Source organism: Ptychodera flava, chromosome 15 (assembly GCF_041260155.1).
Source record: "Ptychodera flava strain L36383 chromosome 15, AS_Pfla_20210202, whole genome shotgun sequence".
NCBI classification, from domain to species: Eukaryota; Metazoa; Hemichordata; class Enteropneusta; family Ptychoderidae; genus Ptychodera; species Ptychodera flava.
In genome coordinates this window covers 556,024-580,409 of record NC_091942.1, presented here as the reverse complement: position 1 = coordinate 580,409, position 24,386 = coordinate 556,024, and the positions used below count along the sequence as shown (strand labels likewise).

Below are 24,386 nucleotides of genomic sequence, written 5' to 3'. Positions count from 1 at the left end.
GAAAATACCCATAATGCTATCTTGAGAAGAATTGACCTTGACCTCATTAATTGGGGATAAGAGGGTTTAACCTCAGAAAATGTGTTACACACATTATTAGACTCTAATTGAGTTGATGAAGAAATAAAGCGGTTGGCTTAGATCCACTTTGACCACTTTGACCTTCACGTTTTCTTTTCAATTTGAAACACTCTGACATTAAATGGCCGTCTTTCTTACAATAATTACAAGAAAGTGTACCAAACTGTTTGTCAGAAGGAGATTGAGACTTGGGATCTGATGATGTGGGAGTGTTACTTGAACTCTGTGAACTGTTGTCATTTGATTTCTACTCTCCTTTGAAAAATTCTTGGATGAAAAGGAGGAGTTAAATTTACCTGCATTGTTTCTGTATGAAAAGGACTGGGATGGTTTGCTGAGAAATGAAGATTTGTGGGTCAATGAATAATCATCGGCCAAACGTGCAGCAACCTCTAATGTATCTGCCTTTTGTTCATTGATAAACGTCTTGATGTCACTCCGAATGCACCTCTTAAATTCTTCAATCAAAACAAGCTGTCGTAATTTGTCATAATTCTGACTGACCTTTTCAGAAGAACACCAGCGATCAAACAGTTGTTCTTTTGTTCGAGCAAATTCAACATAAGTTTGATCCTTCACCTTCTCACAATCCCTAAATTTCTGACGGTAAGCTTCAGGCACCAACTCATAGCCCTTGAGAATTAATTCCTTCACAGAATCATAATTTGAAGCCTGCTCTACTGACAACTGAATGTAAATTTCTCTGGCTTTACCCACCAAAGCACTCTGCAAAAGCATAGACCAGGACTCCTTAGGCCAATTCAGACTCTGAGCAATTTTCTCAAAATGAAGGAAATATTTATCAACATCCTTTTCTTGGAAAGGGGGAACTAACCTGAAATGCTTAGTGATGTCAAACTTGTCTGAAGGAAGAATTTTCCTGATTGTCCAAGCTCTAAACGTCTCATTTCTAACTGTAGTCGATGTTCTTCCAATTCTCTCTCCTTTTCTCTCTGTCTTTCTTCCATTTGTAATTCTTTGTCTTTCATTTGTAATTCTTTGTCTTTCATTTGTAATTTTTCCTGCCTTTCCCTTTCTTCCATTTGCAATTTTTCCTTTTCTAATTCCAATTTCTTAAGCTCCAAATCTGCCTGTATTTCTAATTCTAATTTTTTGAGTTCGAAGGAAGACTCAGGCTCATAATCTTTTAAGGCAGACTCCTCAAAATGGCCAGAATTAACTAAATGTTTTGCAATCTTGAACTGAATTTCTCGCTTGCGCATAGATCTTTTGACATCTACTTTAAGGAAATTTGCCAGTGCTATGAGGTTGTCTTTTCTGAGGGAATTAAATGTGTCCTGATCAAGGTCATCCATAAATTCGTCTGGCTTGAATTCCGCCATGATTGAATTTCGCTGAGTTCACAGTATACAGTAGTTTTGAAAAGGCTGTCAAAATGTTTCAAACGGCTCAAAATATTCGTCTCCCGGACGAGCCCCCAATTTGTTACGTGCAGAGAAAACGAACAAAAGGGTGAACTCAGCAGTTAACGTTTAAACAAAATTTATTACAAAAATAAAACTAATTGCTAATTCAGGGATAGAGTACAAGCTTTAAAGTGTACAGACTACTTATCTCAGCTGGGACGGCAAAGCTCCAGTCTCAGAGTTGTAACAGTCAGTTGAATGAATGAACAGTCCTTGCAGGCTTGCAGCTGCACAAAGTCCACAGTATAAATCCAGCGTTGACAGTGAAGGTCTTGAAAAGTCTTGAGAATGACTACTGCTGGAGTTTATAGTAACACACAAGAGACACGATCCCAAAAGTCTGACTGGAAGCTGTGCACGTCCCTTTTATAAAGGCATATAAGAACAATCTAGAACTTTTATTGACATGCTAATTACTGTTCTAAAATTATCTCCCTTACACAACTAATCAACTTTCCAGAACATTCCAAACATGACTAATTGAATTCAAGGTTGTGAGGTCATCAAGGGCAGTGACCTTGAGAATGTTCTAGACTAATTGAACTCAGGTCATGATGAGTGTGGGGGAAATGACCTACATAACAATGTAAGCAGTAGGAAGATGTATCAGAGGACTACCACTAACGTTGCATACTTTGCTGTATAATTGAATTTCGTTCCAGTGTGCCCAATAACTCGGTTGCCATTGATTCGATTTGACCTGGCCTCCTCGGACTTGCGCACCCACTGTCCCAATGTTTGGAGAGTGTTTTGAAGTTTAACAAATGCAATCGGATAAATAACGGAAGTTGCGACGAATAACAATGATATTTACAAATGTGAGTGTGTTTACCCAGTAGGCGGGTTGACAGAGATTATGTAGTATTCTGAGGATTATGCAATTATGTACATTTCAAGACATGTGTCATATAATAATTTACATATGTCATAACTGAAAGTGTCCTAATCATGCGTTATTAGACAATCTCACGTTATTTTGACATTATCGGTATTATTTATGGCCCTGTTTACAACTTTTACTTCGTAGGTAGCACGTGAGTGACCTTTTAAGAATTTCATGATAAGATAAGGGTTCATACATCAAATAACATTCGGTTTGGTACTTGAAGTAATACGTGATGTATTTTTTTTGATCGAGCACTGTAATATATACATACAGATACACACACACACACACACTCTCTCTCTCTCTCTCTCTCTCTATATATATATATATATATTAGAGAGAGAGAGAGAGAGAGAGAGGGGGGGGAGGAGGGAGGGAGAGGGGGAGGGGAGGGAGAGGGGAGGGAGGTGTATATCTTTTCTATGGATTGTACTTGGTACCGTATCTCTGTTCGTCAGTATTAGAACTCAGCTTTCAAGTTATCTAGAGAGAGTTACAGAAACTTTTTAATGCGACTGATCTCTTCGCAGTTACAACTTATCATATTATCCGACTGAGTAGTTCATGTTGCATTATATACAAAATTAATATTTACAATAAACACGATTGGAACTAATTTGGGAGAATAAGATATTGTAGTCATGTTGGTTTGACCAGTAAAAGTTATGCTCGTTTTTCTTTTTTGCAATTTACTTGTGTTTCTTGGTAATTTGTAACATTGCAACGTTAAGCTATAGGGCACCAAACTTTTGATAACTGTGAACAATTATTTCCTCCAAAATTGGCTTAACAGAAAACGACGGTGTAATGAAACTATGCATATTAATTTTCGCTCTATCAGATATTAAATCAAAGATTTTATCTCCAGTCTGTCTACTCTCGACTCTTAGAGCGGTTTTCCTCTGAACATAATAGACATTTGAAAAATTCAGTAACAGTTTCTCATTTGAGACACAAAGCCGTCAAAATAAGTAACGAGTGTTAAAATTGAGAATTTTACGACAGAAACAGTAAACAAATTTACCAAACTATTTTGTTGATAGCACGGCTCTTGGTAAATTGCTATGTGATTTTTGACTAAAGTGGAGCCAGGAAATTGTATAGGTAGATCTGGAGCTTGATACAGCTAGTATGTGTCACTTGAAAGTAGCAAAAATGTAGTGGAAAGTGTTTCTTTCTGGATGATCTTCCATCTCTATCATTGATGTTAATCACTCTTCAGAACCCATCTGGTGTCAGCTGATGCGAGGATAAATCTAAAGAGAGAACGAAATAAGTCCATGTGACAGTAATGTTAATTGTCATCAATATCCTTTTTGTTTTGAGAGAGTGCTTAGAAGTGACTGTCTTAGATATGAGGCGACTCTGTCGAAAAGCAAATGTTTTTCATTTCGTTGATATTAATAGTGTCGTACCGGTACTGCAACTGACTCACAATTATAAAATAATTTCTTTGGAAAATCGCGTCGTCACTCTTAGTGGGGAAAATTTGCGTCAACCATTTTTGATTATTTGCCATATCTGCATATTCTCGGTGACGAAACATTCGGCGTTCGAGCTCCCGCTTTTTTGCGCCTCTTTCGATTGGGAAAGCGGGCTGAAAAAGATCATAAACGTCACAAACTTTGCAGAGAGAGAGAGAGAGAGAGAGAGAGAGAGAGAGAGAGAGAGAGAGAGAGAGAGAGAGAGAGAGAGAGAGAGAGAGAGAGAGAGAGGCAGGGGCAGGCAGCGACTGAGACACACATTGGAAGAAGAGAAACTCACTTGAAGAAAATAACAGAACATAAAGAGCCAACAGGCGGTCCAACCCAGTAAATCCAATGATCTGTCCAGATACCAGTGACCAAAGCTGGTCCAAAACTGCGGGCAGGGTTCATACTTGGTCCTGAAATCATTCCTCTACAAAATACGCAGAAAACGAAATTCTAAAGTAAGTTCTTGCCCAGACATTATGTCCTCAATTTTTGCAGGTGCAGTGAAATTATTTTCCTCAAAAATATGTAACTACTTAAACACGCTACGTTACAATACTCCCCGCATTTGTGTCGGCAAATGCCTGTTGTGTATATCAACAGCAATAAAAAAATTAACATTTTGACTCTTTGCGAATGTAGGGTTTGGCTGTTTATATATCAGATATGCATTTTGAAATAAGTATATCGAAACGGTTATATTATCCGATGAAAATATTATCATATGAACATATCGTGGAATTTTCTTTTATTCAGCAAACGGTAAAATATTGATGAAATAACAAGACTGCCTGTACCAAGTTTAGTTAACGTGTTATTAAGAGCCCCCTCTAAAATTGAAAGTTTTTGTTCTGACCTACCCAGCTAAGATATTGGCGACGACAACCATTCCAATAGCTAGCGCTGCCAGCTGGGAAGATTTGCTGTCAATCGCCACCTGCAGTGCCACCGTTATCAATATGGTGGTGAAGAACAACTCGCTACCAATGGCCTGGCCTGTGGAGATTCCTTCACCGGGTAAAGTAGTCCCGCCATTGATGTAGTCGAACTGTTCACTTGTCAGGACCGCCTACGTGCGAAAAAATTGGTAGCACAGTCACGCAATACAAAGTCATAAAGCATTCGTTATACCTAACACGATACGTTAATGTGATTTTGAAGTTGTCTATTGTCGATAATATACAACATGATACTATCGTTACGGTAGTCTTTTTGTATCACTTTGTGAGTGAAATCTCGTAAATAGAATAAGTAAAGTATTCGGTGATTTAATCGTAGTGCGTATTACTGCGACCATTTTATGAATATTGTTGAGGGTAGCACACTGTAAATCAACTTTTTTAGTATGACATAAGCTTTCGGAGACAACAGTCTCCTTCATCAGATGTACTTGCAGAATGGACAAAGAAGCAAATTAGGCCAATGCATCGTGGGTAATGGACAATGCCTAAAGGAGGTGTCAATGTGAAACAAAGAGTTTGAGCAAAGGTGTAAAAACACTGTTGAATGAGGACAATGGTTGGAACAACTGGGGCAAAATACAGCCAAAATAGTTTATTTGTAATGTGTTAAAAATCCGTAATCTCGATTGAGTCCTTCTTTGACACAGTCGAAATATTGTATAATTTTGAGTTCTTCAGTCTCTCTGCGGATGGTGCTTTTACTACGAATCTTTCTAAGTACAGCCACACGGAAATCATTGATAGAATGTCCGGCCAGGTTAAAGTGTTCGGCAACAGGTTATATGTTTTGTTGCTCTGTATATCGAACTTGTGATTGTTGATGCGTTTCCGCAGTGGCTGTCCCGTTTGGCCAATGTATACAGCGGAAGGACATCTTATACAGGTGATAGCATAGATGACGTTACTGGAGTCACAGTTATATGATCCTTTGATTGTGAAATTCTTCTGATTGGGTCCGACTACAGTGGTGGCGGTATTGATGAGAGGGCACAGTTTGCATCTTACTTTATTACAGGGTTTTGTTCCATGGGATTGGATGGTCATAGGAAGTTTACTGGTGACAATGCGTTGTTTGAGGTTAGGAGGCTGCCTATACGCTACGATCGGTTTTTCCGGGAAGACTTCTCGGAGTAGTGTGTCCCTCGTATGATTGGGTGGAGTTCATTGACTATTTTGTTCAGTTTCTTCAGTTGTGTACTGTAAGTTACAACCAGTGGGATTCTGTTTAAGTCTTTCTTCTGCCTGTATTGGAGGAGGTCGTTGCGATCGATATTGCTGGCCCGGTTGATCTGTTCATCAACTGCCAATAGGATTATAATTTAGGCGACAAATGTTTGGCGAAGCTGACCAAGTTGTTCCTCACGGTCGCAATTCTCAGAGCAGATTCTGCAGTAACGTATTGCCTGGCTATATATAATTGAACGGAAGACATGTCTGGGGTGGGAGCTTGCTGGTCGAAGATAGCTGTGAGTGTCTGTGGGTTTGCTGTAAACACTTGTTATTAAGCGGCCATCACGAACTGTTATAGTAGTGTCAAGAAAGTTAACCTGAATTTCGGAGTAAAACATGGTGAAGTTGATGGAATGGTGGAACGAATTGAAATCACTGTAAAATTTCTTCAACGAATCCAGGCCATGGGTCCAAATCAAGAACACGTCATCAATGAAACGGACGTACAGACGTGGTTTGAGGGGGTAGGTGCTGAGGAATTTTTCTTCTAAGTTTGCCATGAATATATTCGCGTATTGTGGCGCCATCCGTGTGCCCATCGCTGTACCGTTTGTCTGCAAATAAAAGGAACCATTGAATTCAAAGTAGTTGTGAGTGAGTACAAATTCAGCTAGTTTATAGGTGTATGTGGCCTTTTCTCCATCAGATATTATATCTCTGATAGCTTGAAGTCCATCAGCGTGTGGAATATTCGTATATAGCGACTCAACATCGAGGGTGACCAGTATTGTATTATCAGGCAAACTGTCAATATCGTGTAATTTGCGTAGGAGATCGGTGGTATCTTGTATGTAGCTAGGTGTAGTGATGGTATATGGTCTCAAAATGGTGTCAATATAGCCGGAAATCCCCTCCGTTATGGTGCCAATGCCCGATATAATAGGGCGTCCTGGATTGCCCGGTTTGTGTATCTTCGGTAGGAGATAGAAAGTTCCTGGGCGAGGATCTTGAGGTATTAGACTGACAGTGTCTTCCTGGATGTTATCAGGAAATGTGCGGATAACAGATTTCAACTCACTTTTGTACTGCATGGTCGGGTCACTCTGAAGTTTGGTGTAGAACTTTGTATTTGACAGTTGCCTTTCTGCTTCACGTAAGTAATCAGACTTGTTCATAATGACTGTGGCACCACCCTTGTCAGCTTGTTTAATGACAATGTTCTGGTTTGTTCTGAGAGAATTCACAGCATTACGCTCTGCACGACTTAGATTATAGTGGGGTTTTTATAGTAGGGTTAGGGTTAGGTTAGGGTTAGGGTTAGGGTTAGAGTCTGCGACCATTTTATAATGAATGTTCACTTAAATCTCATTGGCTCACATGTCCAACACTACCGGTGGTTTATTTTCCATCTAACTTTTTTAATCGTTCATAAAAACGCCGCGGAATAATACGTCACCAAACACAATCCATCTCACAGTAAAAAATGCAGCACTGTTGAGGAGCGGCAAACGACCTATTTGATGTACACCAGAAGTAGTGCGGCTACTAGGATATAGTACTAAGAAATAATAAGTTGCGTCATTGCGTGCTATTCACGTCGTATACCGTGCCCTGACTATTTGTGGTGTTACTGCACTCGACTAAACTGACTCTTCGTGTCATATACGTATGTCACGAAATATCATGCGATATTGGTTGACTGTTTTACACTATTGGGATGAAAAGGGTTGTTGACAGCTGCCTGATCATCAAACACAAGTATCTAACTATGCAGTGACTAAAAACAATGTATCTGCGTATTTCCTTGCGGTGATATGCTTACCAGTGCTACATCAAACTGCTAAAGGATACTTGGGGTTTAATTGGTATAGATGCCGTGCTTGTGCACAAAATATCAAATGACAGTGTATAAATGTATGTTTGATGAACAGCTTTAAAGATGTGGCTTGGCAAGTTGAAGTCTGATGTAATAAAGTCTGCAAGATATCACCACATTACACTACTTCAAAGGTGTATTTTTAAAAAGTTCAGCAGCAGCAGGAAAAGTCTCTCCTTGCCTCAAGCTGATGATTATCAAATATTAGTTAGAGATGAAGCCATGTTTAATTACATTTATTTCACTTCAAAGTTGCCCTAGTATTCTGTAGCAGTGACTTCACATAAATAAATATCGGTCATTTTCCGACCAACAATTTCATGCAAGTTGTGGATTTTTAAAGGATTCTGGCTCTAACACTCGATGAATAATCGCTAAAATTATCAAATTCCATGTAATCGTTACGATCGCTATAACGGAGAAATTAGATAAGAAAATACATTTGTTTTGTGAGAAAATGATGAAAATGTATTATCCAAAGTACCCTCATGCATTTTTTTCGGAATATATTCGGATGTAATAAAAATAATCTTGCAAGATCAAATATATGAGGTGTATATCGCTTACCAAGACAAGAGCTGATCCACATATTGCTCCGACCAGTTGAAACACCATATAGAAACATCCCAGGATTAAATTCAGTTTTCCACAACACATCACTGCTAACGTTACTACTGGATTGACATGACCACCGCTTTGGAAGAAATAGGAGAGTTGAGTCAGTTTACGTGTCGAACTAATAAAGCTTGGTACACTCGTAAACAAATGTGAAGGACATTGATCAAATGGTACCAGATAAATAAAAACGCCTTGAGAATAGGACTAGAAACTATAATGGTTGGACTGAGAGCAAAAATATTTACCGACTAAGTATCATTAAGTCAAGCGTGTCACGGTTAGAGTCACGAGCAGCCTACACAATCGTTAAAGTCACGAGCAGCCTACACAATCGCGTAGTTGCAAATAGTTCCGTGACAGACAGTCGGGCAGTTTCTTTTTGCATTAGTTTGTGCAGAAAGGGCGGGACAATTGGAAATTTAATTCGAAATTAATTTGATATAATTTCATTTGAAAATTATTGTATGTTTTGCTCAGAAGACAACTTTCAGTACGCCCGGCAGGTGGCTTTTCAGTGGATTGATGACCTGGGGAGGAAAACTCGTTTCCCGGGGAGAGTAGGGGGGGGGGGGCGTAAAAACTAATGGACAGAGGATTTCATAGAGCTGGTGATTCCAACTTTGCACTGCCCTTCGAAATTTAAATATGCTGTTCTGCTTTTAAAATTCCCTCCACTCGTGTGTTTCCATGTGAAACACCTTAAGTTACAATTTGTGATAATCAGCTTGTTGGTTGCACCTGCACTTTACCTCTTCTCTACAGTCTATGCGTTAAGTTAGTTCAATAGTAATGATAATAATGAAGTACATTTGTAATGTGCCTCATCTCTGAGAACAGAGCTCGAGGCGCAAAAATGACAAAGTACTATCAGAGGAAATGTTGAATCACTGGGACTGGGACTTCCGTGTAACTAAAGTTTTTAAATAAAGTTTGTTCCTAAAAGTGGGCATCCGTTCTGAAAAATGGAAGTTATTGTATTGAGGACGAGTTTCACTTTTTGTCGATTTCTCCACCATATGGAGTCCTGTGATACGTTGCCGAACTTGTTCGTATTTATCCGTTATTAGGTTGGTTTAAATGTTGAACACCTGGTCGAGTTTAACTTATTTACTAATAGTATGCAATGAACGATAGAGCAAATTCTCTCTGGGATTTAAAGTTTCTATAAGACAATTTTATCTCTATGGTCTTTGGTCTACTGTTAGGAAATTTGTGTGTGTGTGTGTATGTGTGTGTGTGTGTGTGTGTGTGTGTGGTGGGTGTGTGTGTGTGTGTGTGTATTTGTGAGTTTGCGCTATACAGATATATTTAATTCAAATGGCTTCAATTCTCTGCGTGAACCTACCTGGAAAAAAAAAACAAATTTTGAATTCAAAGGAAAACGAGAACAAGGAATGTTTCAAAATGAATCGACATAAACTGTATCCCAGAAAGAATGACATGCATAGACGAACCCATGCACACGTCCGTTTCTCGGTCCTTACATGTGTCCATACATCTTTACATACTTGCAGAGGTCCCTGCATACACCAATCCAAACCTACATAAATACTTACACACATCAACAATTTTTATACTGAGGTACAGCAAATTTCAGAAGATGTTTGAATACACATTTTTGTATGACAGTTGTCGCTCGGGTCGCAATCTGTTAATGCTTTTGTAAGAACTCCGGAGAAAGTAGGCTTGCTATCGAACATGCATTACTGCGATATTCTGGATACAGTATTTATCATCGAGCAGAACCGCCAAAATACTGTTTTAGAGGAAAGAGTGAAACCCATCGAAGGTCAAGTACACGCGATGAACAATTAAGAATATCAATAGGAAATAACAACGTCTTGAAAAACTAATGAAAAAACACAAACAAGGAATTGTTACGTATTAATTACAGAAGACACACATCATACACTATGACGTGCATCTATTTGAATATTTAAGCGAAGTTGAGTATTTGATATATCATTCGCCAGACATTCGGAACACTGTATGACTATTCATTGCTATCTCCAAGGTAAATTAACGGAAATCGATTGTATGTTGGTTGCCGTGAATTTTCACACGATTTTGCCATGATTAACGAAACAATTTGTCAGAGTAAGTCTAAGATTAACACTATAATCCGTCTAATGATCTTCGAATCCGGGTGTTTACTTGAGGTAGAAGAGTTTGACACTTCAAGCCATATTAATTTCTCTTCCAAACAAACATCTATCATGCGAAGTACGAACTCTTGGCCTTCAACGATTACATGCAGAAATTTATTACTGGTGAGCTAAAACAGAGCTCACAAATTGGTTTCCAATGTCCAGTCGATTAATCCTGTTTGGGATTGTATTGTCAATATCAAGAATTCATTTTAATAAATGGAATTTCAACAGGCCAGGTGTGTTAACATTGTCCGATGTTAAATATTGCTATCGGGTCATAGCACATGATACCGTCGGAAGCATGCTAGCCTATCGAATATATTGTTATCAGATAGATAAGCGACAGTATAGTTTGATAAGAGTTTTGTAACAGCGGAATGACATTTGTGGTCAAGCAAACTGTAACGTGTCAATATAGCTCAGCTAAACCAGCTTTCCTAATCTTGCTGTATTTGAAGGTAAATCAAGCTTGGCATTTTAATTAATGACAGATTTATTGAGCGTATATTTGAAAAATCAATCTTCATGATCTATGCCGATAAACTATTATACAAACAAGGAAGGCAGGAGGAAAAAGTGGTTTTGCGGTTACCCAACCTATCCTATTTTTTACCCGCCGATCCTACAATTATTTAAGTCATACGTACCCGCAGGAGTGAAAAACATTCAAAACGCGTAAAATTTTGAGAAAAACAAAAACCCACAAGAACGGCAATGTTATGATATATCGTCATTCCGTGTTGCACGCTACAGTTTTCTGACAGGCTACATGGGGGGGGGGGGTCTACGTCAATAATATGTAACCAATTTTAATCAGCAAATACTGGCTGTTGTCAGTAACAAGAGGACTTTCGAACAAATGTTATAAGACGTCAGTCAGGTTTCCTTTCTGTACAACCCACTATGTTTATGTTGAATCTGATAGCCATGTTTCTTATTAGTTGTGGCTGGCAGTGCAGCAGACCGTACCCAAATGTTGCATGACTGTGAAGTCATATGGATAACTTGACTAGGAAACTTCAGTATTTTATTTAAATGTATTCGATTTAGTTGTATGGGAGTGTTTGTGAAGAGTCTTAGAATGGCAAAAGCTTTAAGATATTGTGAAGGAGGTGACAAAGAAAATGATAAACGCAATTAATGTTTTTGGACGATCTGATGTATTTTTGAACAATTTGGCGCATTTTGGCCAACAAGAAACAACATTAATCTTACCATTCTGCAGACGACATTAGGATTTTTGAAGTTCTTTCATTACAAAATTTAGTACAATGAAAAGTTTATTTGTTTCGGCACAAATAATTAAAAAACTGGAAAGGTGAAAATCAGTGAAATGATAAAAAAATGCCGACCTACCTATCCTATTTTTGAAAAGAGTGTAATTGGAACCATATATTTTTTAGGCTAAGAGTATATCAGCTACATTCAGATTACGAATGTATTTGTTTTTGAAGTGTATAATGTTCGCTTATTCTATAATGTTCGCTTATTCTATATACCCAACATCAGCTGTTGATATTCACATGAATTTCTTTACGCGGAACGAAAATATTTATATATAGGCTGCCCTTCAAAATTTCTCCTTCTTCTTCTTCTTCTTCTTCTTCTTCTTCTTTTTTTCAGATTTAATTGGTTTCTTTCCTAATGTTGCTGTGATATAGCTACCTCTATTTCTTTGCAAATTTCTGTCGCTCTTTTCTTGTTTCGGAAGTTTCTTTTGCTTTCTCCTATTCAGTGGAGATTTTTCATGCACCTCGCATCTTGCCTTCTGTCAAGGACAAAATTTTGGTCTTTTTTCAGATTTAATTGGAATCTTTCCTCATGTTGCAAGTGATACCTGTTTGCCTTTTCACCAGTTCTCTCCATCTCGCTTCAGCTTCAGTATCATAGCCATTTTTCAGTTTTTGCTGTTTTTTATAGTGTCCGACTTTGCTAAGTTTTTTCAGTAATTGACCATGATCTACTATTACGCATTTGTCTGATTTCATTTATGCTTTTCGTCTCAAAATTTGAATTGATTTGACATGTACTTTTCTGTACAGGAGTTTAATTTTAGTAATAAACGTTCATTTGAAAAATCAAAATCTTCTTCTTCTTCCGCCATATTGGATAGCCGTACAGAAGAAGGGCTCCTGATTGTTTTGCTTTTTCTACCAGTGAGAAGTTCCATCCTTCGTCAATTGTCATCACTTTGTGTTGTGAGTAGTGTTTAGTTCTCTTGAGTCTTGTTTCCAGTCCGGTTTCATCTTCGACTGGGTGGATTGTCTTCGATTTTATTTTTTGCCATTTGTTAACCCGTGGTCGGCAATCAATATGGCCGCCCGGGAGGACAAGCCATTTTGGAATCTGACACGCAAGCACATCAGGTGTACTAATATTGAAGGTGTTCCCGTTGAAAGTTATGTTGAAGAGATTGCAAAGAAAAGTCGGAACTGAAAATGTCATTGCTGCATCTAGAATGACTAAGTCCGTTGTTGTGTTTTTATATAGCAACACTCGGTAACGTTGAAAGTATTGTTCAATCGAAGTTCGCTTTGTTTGATGAATTAGTCGATGTTGAACACATGGTGAAACCGGCTTCTAAATTAATTCTGCCAAATGTTCCTCCTTTCATTCCTGATGAAGTTTTGGAAGAATATTTATGGAAACTTGGTAGAGTTGTTTGGGATATTAAAGCGATTCTTCTTGGTTGTAAAACGCTTCTCTGGAGCATGTAAAGTCGCTTAGAAGACGAGTTCATGTTTTGTTACACAATGAGAATATCAGTGTGTCATTCAAATTAAACATGATGATCGTTTTAATTTGTTTACGTATCTGTCGATGAAATGCATTGTTTTTCTTGTGGACTAAAAAGTCATATTCGTAAACGTTGTCCTCACTATAGATCGACAGAAAACAACGATAATGACACCGGAAATATTCAGAAAGACGATACTTGTTTGGATGAGAATTCTGGATGTTGTTGAAAGTCGTGAAAATGTAAATGAGGATGTTGATCAGCATATGAATACTCCTGAAATTAAAACCTCAACTTTGAGTAACATCTCAACATCAGCTCGCTTTGTTGAGAACAATGAGGCACAAAGTCACATTTGTCACTGTTGATGAAAATTCTGAAAATTCAAGACCTCTACCTAGTAAAAACAGTCAACTCACTGGAAGTCAAAGAGAACGATAAAATTGTTAATCCTGCTGCAGACGTCCATGCCGATGAAGACAGGGTACGAACCCCTACCTTTCATTCTCACTCCCCGTTCCTGGCCCAACTCCCGTGTTTTCTTTTGATCCGCCTTCCTCATAATCGTCTTCATTTGCTCTGTCTCAGTCCTTAGATTTTCCTGAAACGCCATTTTCAGATATTAATATAGAAGAGTCTCGGGATTTGTTTGCTTCTCAGTCCAAGTCTTCAAGAGAAGTTCTGCAAGTCAGTCTGTTTGGTCTAGAGTGAAAACGTCAAATTCGTTTGATGTTCTCAGTGAAGTTTCTGGTCATGATAATGAGTCTGTTTCTTCTGAAATGTCTGATTTGTCAGCGTTTCAGGAAAAGATGCAAATCAAGTCGTCTAATTTACGTGAGTTTTTAGAAGAAATCAAAGATTCTAAAAATATGTTAGAAAAATGTCAAGAGTATTGTTCAGATTTCAAAGTTCTCATAAAGTCATTTAATAACTTGCACAGGTCAGATCTTGTCACTAGTCAAAAGAGAGTTCTTATTCATAAACTTGTGACTAATTAAAAAAATATCTTAGACTTTGTTAAAACTTGGCAATTAGTAAACATGGAATGTAAAATTTCTTTTTTACTTGTCTAGTGATGGCAAGTATTTCAGTCATTTCTTTGAGTTTGAATGGTTGTCATGATTCTTTAAACCGGTAAAATATCTTGTCTTCGTTGAAATCCAATCATTACGCTGATTTTTATTTTACAAGAAACTCATTCTACGGTGGCTAATCAGGCACAGTGGAAAGTCGTTTGGCGTGCGCCTATTTAATTCTCTCATGGTACGATGAAATCTGCTGGTATTGCAGGGCTGTTTCCGCGAAACAAAAATGTTGATCTTGTTTCTATCAAAAGTGTCGTACAGGGTCGTTTACTGCATTTGCATGTTAAAATGGATGATATTTCCTATCATTTTCTCAATGTGTATGCCCTTGCCAATGGAGATGATCGTTGTATTTTCTTTCAAAATCTTCGTAAATTTGATAACGAAAATATTGTCATAGAGGAGACTTTAATTGTATTCTTGTTCCTGACTTAGACAGGTCGTCGTATCGTATCGAGCCACATTTGAAGTTTTCACAAGTCTTTCTTCGTGTGTCCATCGTTGTAAGCTTTCTGATGCCTGGCATTATTTTCGTAAGCAGTCTCAAAATTTTACGTGGCGGAGAGGAGAGAAAAAATGTCACATTGATACTTTCTTCATTAACAAGAGGTTGACTTCGAAGATTAAATCTGTGTCTATTGACTCTCCTAATGATTTAATTGATCACTCTATTGTTTCTCTTTTTTTAACTATGAATCCGTGTGTCAACCTATCCCTCTCAATACGAGCCTTCTCAATGATAAGGATTATTGTACTTAAATTAAGGAATTCTGGGAAAGTTGGCGTAATGAGAAGGATAGGTTTTCTTCTCTTCAGTCTTGGTGGGACATAGGAAAACAAAAGCTTAAAGAATTAAGTCAGCAGTACAGCGTTGAACGAGTTCTTCACTTTAAACGTTCAAAGCAAAAGCTTATTGAGCAAATTTGTACTTTGGAAACATTGATTCATACTCAGCCTTCTCTTGAAACAAGATATCACCAGCAAAAAGATCTGTTAGACAGTTTTCAGAAACTTGATACCGGAGGTGCAGTTAATTCGCTCTCGTTTTCAACAGCTCAATGAATGTGAAACTAATTCAGTTTTTCTTAGCTCCCGAAAAATACAAAGGAAGTCGTAAATATATTACTCATCTCCAACGTGAAGATCATACAATTACAGAAGAATTCGAGAAGAATTCGTCAGCTTATTCCTAGTTTTATCAAAATCTTTTTACAGTGAGACAGTTTCACTTGAAGCACAAAATACACTGCTTCATGATCTCCCTCCAATACCTGCTGACAAAGTTACTCAACTTGATGAACCTATTAGTCTTGATGAGTACACCTTGCACTTAAGAACACTGCAAATGGTAAAACGCCTGGTGTTGATAGCATACCCTGTGAATTTTATAAAAAATTCTGGTCTTTTCTAGGGAAAGATTTCCACCAGGGTTTTTCAACAGTCAAGTTCCGATGCCCTTTTTCCTACGTCCTGTCGTAGAGCCGTTATCACACTCCTTCCGAAATAAGGTGATAACTCTCTTCTCAAGAAGAGGAAACCTGAGGAAACCTATCAGTTTGCTTTGCTCTGATCGTAAAATTTTCACTAGCTTTATCACTCCGCTTGAAACAAGCTTTGCAAGATATCATTCATGTAGATCAAAGTTATACTGTTCCAGGCAGACAGATTTTTGATAATATTCATTTAATCAGAGATTTCATTCATTTTTATAATCACATGCATCTTCCTCTTGATATTCTTTCTTTGGATTAAGAAAAAGGCTTTTGATCGTGTCAGTCATCATGATCTTTTTCAAACTCTGCATGCGTTCGGGAATTTCATCAATTTTATTAAACTGCTGTATACACAAACTGATAGTCTTGTCCGTGTTAATTGTTCCCTTACTGCTCCAGTTCAGTTTTCACGGGTATAGGCAAGGTTGCTTCTTATCAGGTCAGCTTAGTGCAATTGTAATCAAACCTCTTTTACACAGAATTAGACAAGGTGGCAGTTATCATGATGATTCCAAAGTCAGGTGATCGTAAATGTAAACGTTCAGCTTATACTGATGACTTTAATATTTTTGTTACTTGTAATACTGATCTTTTGAGGTTTTCAAAGATATGTGTTTATTTAGGTCTGGATCATCTTTCATTTGTGTTCGCTGATTTTTTATTTTAGAAGTGTTGATAATCTTAATTACACCTCTCAATTTTTACAGTAAATTTTCAGTCTGTTCCAGAATTTCTGCATTAATTTATCTTGAGCTTTGAGAGTCTGGAAGTCATGTATTTACCTGAAAAAGGTGGACCCCTTTCAATCAAAGACATTTTGCATGAAGCCCTTTTTACTATGATTGTGTTAGTTTTACAAATCCTCTTGATAATACTCTTGTTAATCATTTTATCAGTGCTGGCATTTCAAATGCTGTGATCTTTTTGATCCTTTCCAAAAAAACTTGGCGCTCCCGAGCCAGTTTAAAAACATTGTTTCTATTCATTCGTATAGAATTTTATCAAATACGGTTCAAACTCTGCATGCGTTCGGGTTTGGTGAAAATTTCATCAATTTTATTAAACTTCTGTATACACAAACTGATAGTCTTGTTCGTGTTAACAGTTCCCTTACTGCTCCAGTTCAGTTTTCACGTGGTATAAGGCAAGGTTGCTCATTATTAGGGCAGCTGTATGCAATTGTTATTGAACCTCTTTTACACCGAATAAGACAAGATGACAGTATTCAAAGTATTATGATTCCAAATTCAAGTGATCGTAAATGTAAACTTTCAGCTTATGCTGATGACGTTAATACTCTTGTAACTTGTGATACTGATTTTTTGAGGTTTAAATATTGGTTTTCTGTCTATGAGCATGCCAGTAATGCAAAAATTAACTATCGTAAGTCTCAAGGTCTTTGGATCGGCTCATGGCATTGGCGTGCTGATCATCCGCTAGAAATTCTTTGGAATACCATTGGTCTCAAAGTCCTTGGTACTTAATTGGGCAACAGTAACGAGTATTTTCCAAAAACTGGAGTGAGTGTGTTACAAAGATTGACAATAAGTTATCTTTATGGAATAGATATGCTCCTGCTATGTCATTCCAAGGCCGTGTTATCGTGATTCATCAACTTGCTGCAACTAAACTCTTTCATCGTTTAACTTGCCTCTGTCCTCCTGCTTTTATCATTGATGAAATTCAGCACAAATTTCTTGATTTCTTCTGGCAAGGAAAACTTGGTTGCCAAGTCGAACAGTTTTTGCTCCATCGAAGTTAGGAGGAGAAATCTTATCGATCTCTCTTCACGTGTGAAAGCTTTCAGGTTAAATTATCTTCAAAGATACTTGTATTCAGGTCTGGATCATCCTTCATTTTTGTTCGTGATTTTTTGTTTTTATTTTCGAAGTGTTGGTAATCTCAAGTACATCTCTCAACTATTTACAGTGAATTTTCAGTCTGTTCCAGAATTTCTACCTAATTTTTATCTTGAGCTTTTGAGAGTCTGGAAGTCATGTATTTTCCTGAGAAAAGATGGACCCCTTTCAATCAAAGATATCTTCCATGAAGCCCTTTTTTCAACGATTGTGTTAGTTTTACAAACCCTCTTGATAGTACTCTTGTTAATCACTTTATCAGTGCTGGCATTACAAAAGTTGGAGATCTTTTTGACCCTTTCCAAAAAACTTGGCGCTCCCCAAGCCAGTTTAAAAAACATTGTTTCTATTCATTCGGATAGAATTTTAACAAATACTGTCAAGACGTTGGTTGATTCTATTCCCTGTGATTGGAAAAACAAAATCCAAAGTTATTTTGAAGAGGAAATTGATTTGGATGACGTTCATTCTTGTCATCGTCCTTCGTACTCTTTCGAACTTATTTGTAAAGGCACTGATGACCATATTATTTTGAATTGTCCCTTGTATAAATTTGAAAAGGGTAGCATATATAAATTCTTGATTATGTCCAATTTTCATGGGAACAATAAACGTCAAGATACAGTTTGGAGAGATCTGCTTTCACTTTCTGAAAATATCAAACCTTTGTTCACTTCTTGTTATCTCAGTCCAATTCCCAAAAAGAAGGAGATCTTCAATGGCGTCTTCTCCACGGTGCGTACGCAACTGGCTCGTTTATGTTCCATTCTGGGTATAGCTCATCCTCTGATTGTATTTTCTGTAGTGCCAGAGATGACCTTTTACACATATTTTTAGAATGCCCTCGTCTTTCTCCTTTGTTCATTCTCCTTCGTAAACTCTGTCACCGTTTTCTTGGTCAGGAATGCAAGATTTTATTCTGGTGGTTTGTTTTAGGCCCACCCTTTGATAAATCATACATGGACAAGAATACTTTTGCGCTTTTAAATTTTCAGCTAAAATTGCAATTCATGTGACGAGACGAAATGCAATGAATGGTCATGATCCCTCAATCAGTAATATGCTTGTTTCTGTTTTTAAAAGGCGAGTTTGTTCTCGCATTTTAGAAGAATATAATTACTTCACGCTCAATTCAAACATAAGTGCTTTCAAAAACATTTGGTGTATTAATGACGTCATTGCTTCCGTAGACATTGATGGATTAATTACTATTGATTCAATTTTGTTGTGAACACTTCTTTCTTTTGTGTGCTTTCACCTCTAAGCACACTCTCCCTTTTGCCAAAACCTAACTTGTCCTGGGCACCGTACTCCTCACGGAATGGGAGGGGGTAGTCAGTTGAGAAGATTCTTCGTTGGCATGTACATGCCAACGAAGAATTTTCTCAATATGTCCCTTCTCATTGGCGGTTAGGCGGCTTTTTTCTGCAAGATGTAAGGTGTTCTTGTCCCATTTCTTTGCAAATTTCTGTCGCTCTTTCTTATTTCGGAAGTTTGTTTTTCTTTCTCCTATTCAGTGGAGATTTTTCATGCACCTTGCATCTTGCCTTTTGTCAATAACAAATTGTGCTTTTTTCAGATTTAATTGGTTTCTTTCCCCATGTCAAGTGATATAGCTACCTGTCTGCCTTTTCACCAGTTCTCTCCGTCTCGCTCCAGCACCAGTGTCTTAGCCATTTTACAGTTTTTGCTGATTTTTTATAGTCCAACTTTGCTAAGTATTTTCAGTAATTGAACATCATTTGCCATTACGCATTTGTCTGATGTCATTTTTGCTCGTCGTCTAAAAATTTGAATTGTTTTGATATGTACTTTTCTGTACAGTAGTTTAATTTTAGTAATAAACGTTCATTTAAAAAATCAAAAATCAAAATCTTCTTCTTCTCTCATTTGTGATGCCGTGTCGTGCCATATCAAAGTTTGTTGACACGCGATATCTGAATTGTCAACCCTGTACAGTGGGTCTATAATTTATGATGCCATTCTTATCATTTTCTATTTCCAGGTGAATTACAACTTGATAACATTTTCATTCATATTATCATGTTAACGGACAGGACACAAACGCTATGTCAACTGTAACAATAGTCAATGCGACTGTCAGTTAATTAAGCGATTTAAAACAAATACAAAATGTCGCAATAACGAGTAATCTTGTAAATGTTGTTTTCATCAATATTCGCCTTCCCGTCTGTCTGTCTGTCTGTCTGTCTGTCTCTGTGCCTGTCTGTCTGTCTGTCTGTCTGTCTGTCTCTGTGCCTGTCTGTCTGTGTATGTGTCTCTCTGGAACACACACATTCTCTCTCTCTCTCTCTCTCTCTCTCTCTCTCTCTCTCTCTCTCTCTCTCTCTCTCTCTCTCTCTCTCTCTCTCACACACACAAAACCAAATAATGAAAACCACTGATAAAACACAACCAACACTCATAGATGCAAGACTCATGAAATAGCAAGAGTAACGACTGGGGACAATATCTGCCATCGCTGTGTCTTGTGTGGATTACGTTAGGCGCCAGAAGATCTTGCTCCGGTACTGATCACGTGTAGCAGTACCATGCCACAGATAATATGAACTTTGACCCTTAATACAGAAGACTAATATCTGCAATTATCCTACAGTTGATGTGACTGGAATAATTTTTTGAACGAGTAATATATCGTCAGACTTCTACGGACCAACTTCAATATTCTCAGAGATGTATGTAGTGAACTCTTCACTTCATTTTATAAATGCAGTTGTAAGTGTAACAGACGCCATGGCAACCATCATCGCTATAATTAAAGTTGCCTAAGTATAAGAACATTAGCTTGAATTTGGTCCTCGAATGCGCATTTATAAACCACAGTCCCTCCACATGGAACGGAGGGTTTAGAGCTACAGTTTAGGCACAGTCCCTTCGCGTGGAACTGTTCATAAACAATGTACGTGTAACATCTCTGTGTACTTTTTGATGTAGTTTCCCCTCCCAAATAATATTTGTGGTTCTTACCTCACTTGCGCAAAAGCCTCTATCACGAAAAATATGACTAGTCCATGGGCTATGGCGCTGGCTAGTAGACCCGATGCTACGTCGATTCGCTCGTCAGGATAGCCGACCAGTCCGCTTAACGACCCAACGAAAACTAGCGTCATCGTCCCGAAGAATTCAGCAAAGAGCGGTCGGATCCATTTTTCTAGCAGGACGAACGATGTAAAAATCGTCACTGTCGTGTTGTTCTCCTCTTCCTTTATGACGTAGCCTTGGTTGACCGTCAATGACGGCCCGTGTTCCCCGTCCACGCGTGTCATCTCTACGTGCTCATCGCTCGTACTGAATGCCGGATTTGATGTCATCGTGGCACCAGAGAGACTGAATGCTACCTTATGTAGAGGAGAACTAAACTCTGAATGAATGAATGAAATAAACTCAGTAACAGAAACAGTCGATTCTCAGCAGTGTTCTGAGACGAGATTTTCACGTGCTCACCAGGCAAGTATAAGGTAAATATCTGTACCTACATAGGACTTTGAGACATCAAGTAGACCACGGTAATCTGTCAACCATGCCGGTGGGTGGAACAACCCTGGAACTGGTCTGAAAGACAAATGAGTTCATGTCACGCGTATCATACCTGGTATTAATCAAACAGATTTAGAACTGTTGACGAGTTTGACTCTGAAAAGCTTTATGAAGAGAACCAGCTGTCGAGCAGCCCTATGCTTTGCGAGATTTTACTGACTTTGGTTCATGAAGATGGTACAAGCTCTTTCAAGTTATATGAAATATTATTTGTACTTGTTTTATCATTTCAATTTTTTCTTCCCTGTCAGTCACAATGTTTTGCCTGAAGTTTTCTTCTGGAGAGGGGTTTAAATAACCACGACTTCTCGCCTGCTAAATTTGGGGTACAACCATGAATATTGGCACGACTAGCATTTATGTCTTGATCAGTGATGTTCTCAAACGCGTTTATCAGGAAAGTACGTTGAATTTAATGATAATTTTAAAAAGTCCAACGATGTTCGTCATCAGAAAGAGGCAGATGAGGACACACGAGGAATACAACAGCGCTGAGCAGATGCTGTAACACTGGAATCCCTGTGCTGCAAAGTTTATGAAGGACTCAAGGATTGTGTGTCGCCATCACTAGCGTTGCTCATCGTATCGTTACCAGATGGACTATCAGAACGAAACATGTCACGTTACCAGATGGACTATCAGAACGAAACATGTCATCATCACTGCAACTTTTGTGAAGGATAAAGTGACAAACGACTAATTTGCATACAACTAAGCTATGAGGTCGAAGTGGTCGGTGATAATTTTGCAGATCGCGTCAGATTAATGAGTTTGCTGAAAACACTATTGCTGGTTAGGCGGCTGAACATTTGTTAATGATGGACAATCCTCGTTGGATCACCTGTTTTTGGAGCTCCTGATCCTGTTTGGATGGTAACATTTCTTGTCTGTGATTGGTGGAAACTTTATCAAGTGGAGTTGTTCTTGTGAAATAATTTATGAATCGGCCGAGCACATGAGAAATTTCACATGGCTGTAGTGTCTCACTATGTTAGGGATTGGTTACCAGTTTTATATCTGTGTGTTATCATCTTGGTCATTTTGTGACATACAAGTCGGTTTCACTTATTGACAGTGAGGTTGGTATATCGTTGGTGGGATTTATTGTGTGTTATGGTGTGGTGTCAGGTTATACGTCACGAAATAAGGCTAAACTCAGCTGGCCTTATTTAGTGGTCAGTATAGATTCAATGCAATAATGAATCTATAGATTCAGAGTTGGAAGATATAAATACAGAATACAAGATGTGTTTACATACTTTCTGGTCGCAAGTAAGTTATACAGTTCATGGCAAGAAGATTTCACCATGTGAGAAGATTGTAATTCTTGTGAAATCTAACTCGGTGAGCTTTGCTGTTATCTCTTTTTCGTACATGGTTCCGTATATGACAAAATCATTACAAAATTGCTGCCCAGCGACATACTGGATCATAGTTGGAACACAAGTTAACATACATATATACATTATAATACTTTGTCCTTCTATTGATTTTTAATGGAATCTGTTAATACATATCTAAATAATGGTCTCAACAACATAAAAAAATCAACAAAATCATGCCCCCGGTAGCCTTATTGGATCTTAGGGACTGGTCAGTTTCTTCGGCCTGGGAGGGGGGGGGGGGCGGTGGATTATTTTTTGCCGACGTCAAAAAGTGGCTGACCCCCCCATTCCAAATTTTGAAAACAGGTTGACCCCCTATTCCAAATTTTGAAAACAGGGTGACCCTCCCCCCCCACACGCGACAACTGTAAAGCAAAAGGTGGACATAAATTTATATATATATATATATATATATATATATATATATATATATATATATATATATATATATATATATATATATATATTATTTACATACATTTATATTTTAACAGTCATTCTGTGTGTTAATGAAATTGTTGACATGTCAGTTGTAAGATAGGAATTTCAAAGTGTCAATCTTAAAGTTTGAATACAGTACATTTTGAATGAGCTGTGAATGTATTTCACACTTTCTATGCTTAACCAGATGTCCTGAACTGTTGTACAGAAATGGATGTCAATCATTAATATCAAACAGGAAAAAGCAGTAATCAAAAACTTTGATGGGTGTTAAGACTTGCCAGCCATCCAATTAAATCTCCTGAGGAGCCATAGAGAGGCATTTTAGCCAAATCTGATGTGTGCAGTGTCTGAGATGACCTTTTCTTGTAACATTAAAACCCCAAAAACACAGCTAATAATGACAAAAACTGCCTTTTTAACTGTTATTTTGGTCATAAAAATGCATCATTCTACAGAAAACCTGAGACAGAAAGGAAAACAGTTGCATCAATGAGAACGAAAGATATCTTGTCATTTTCCTATCTCTAAAATAAGTCACTGTATCAAATATATAGTGAGAAATATTTGTGCATGTTGCTTTCTCATACTGAATTCTCATAGAGAGAACAGAAAAGTATCAGGAATTTGTCATGCTTTTCATATGAAATGCAGATTTCATAATGGTACACTTTCACTTAGCAAACATCAAGATGTCTCTAGCATATATCTCTGATTTATTAAAGTATGGCGCCCGAAGGGCGCGGAGAAAAATATGAAACATCCTGATGTCTCTGATATATATGTCTTGTATATTAAAGTCATGCACAGGAAGGGCGTGCTGAAAAATGTCTGATATAAAGTAATGCGCTCGAAGAGCACGCTGAAAAATATTAAACATACATATATCTCTGGTATATATATGCCTAATATGTTAAAGTTGGGCGTGCTGAAAAATATTTCTGATTATTAAAGTTACGCGCCCGAAGGGCGCGCCGAAAAATGCAAGTGGATGAAATTTGTGGCTGAAACGATTCATTTTAGGCAGTGATGAGCCTGCCTCGAAATTCAAAAACACACTGACCCCCCTATTGGGCATTTCAAAAACATGATGACCCCCCTATCATCAAAGTCAAAAACAGGGTACCCCCCATGAATCCACCGCCCCTCCCCCCAGGCCGAAGAAACTGACAAGTCCCTTATCGCG

The 24,386-nt window shown here is 37.9% G+C and overlaps 1 protein-coding gene across 1 annotated transcript; it reads right to left on the bottom strand.

The window, feature by feature from the left end:
- Positions 1 to 2,915: 2,915 nt before the first annotated feature.
- On the bottom strand, positions 2,916 to 21,399 carry LOC139150880 (uncharacterized). Its single transcript, XM_070723318.1, has 5 exons — positions 20,805 to 21,399; positions 8,442 to 8,568; positions 4,727 to 4,935; positions 4,159 to 4,293; positions 2,916 to 3,650 (listed from the first exon to the last, which is right to left on the bottom strand). The coding sequence occupies exons 1-5, from the start codon at positions 21,146 to 21,148 to the stop codon at positions 3,602 to 3,604; spliced, it is 864 nt and encodes a 287-aa protein (XP_070579419.1). The 5' UTR covers positions 21,149 to 21,399; the 3' UTR covers positions 2,916 to 3,601.
- Positions 21,400 to 24,386: the final 2,987 nt, after the last annotated feature.

Excerpts from the sequence above, each read along its gene's own strand:
- LOC139150880 (XM_070723318.1), bottom strand. The coding sequence starts at position 21,148 with ATGACATCAAATCCGGCATTCAGTACGAGCGATGAGCACGTAGAGATG. Across the intron at positions 8,569-20,804 it reads GAGGCTTTTGCGCAAGTGAG|CGGTGGTCATGTCAATCCAG; the intron begins GTAAGAACCACA and ends TTTCTTCCAAAG. Across the intron at positions 4,936-8,441 it reads GTGGATCAGCTCTTGTCTTG|GCGGTCCTGACAAGTGAACA; the intron begins GTAAGCGATATA and ends TTTCGCACGTAG.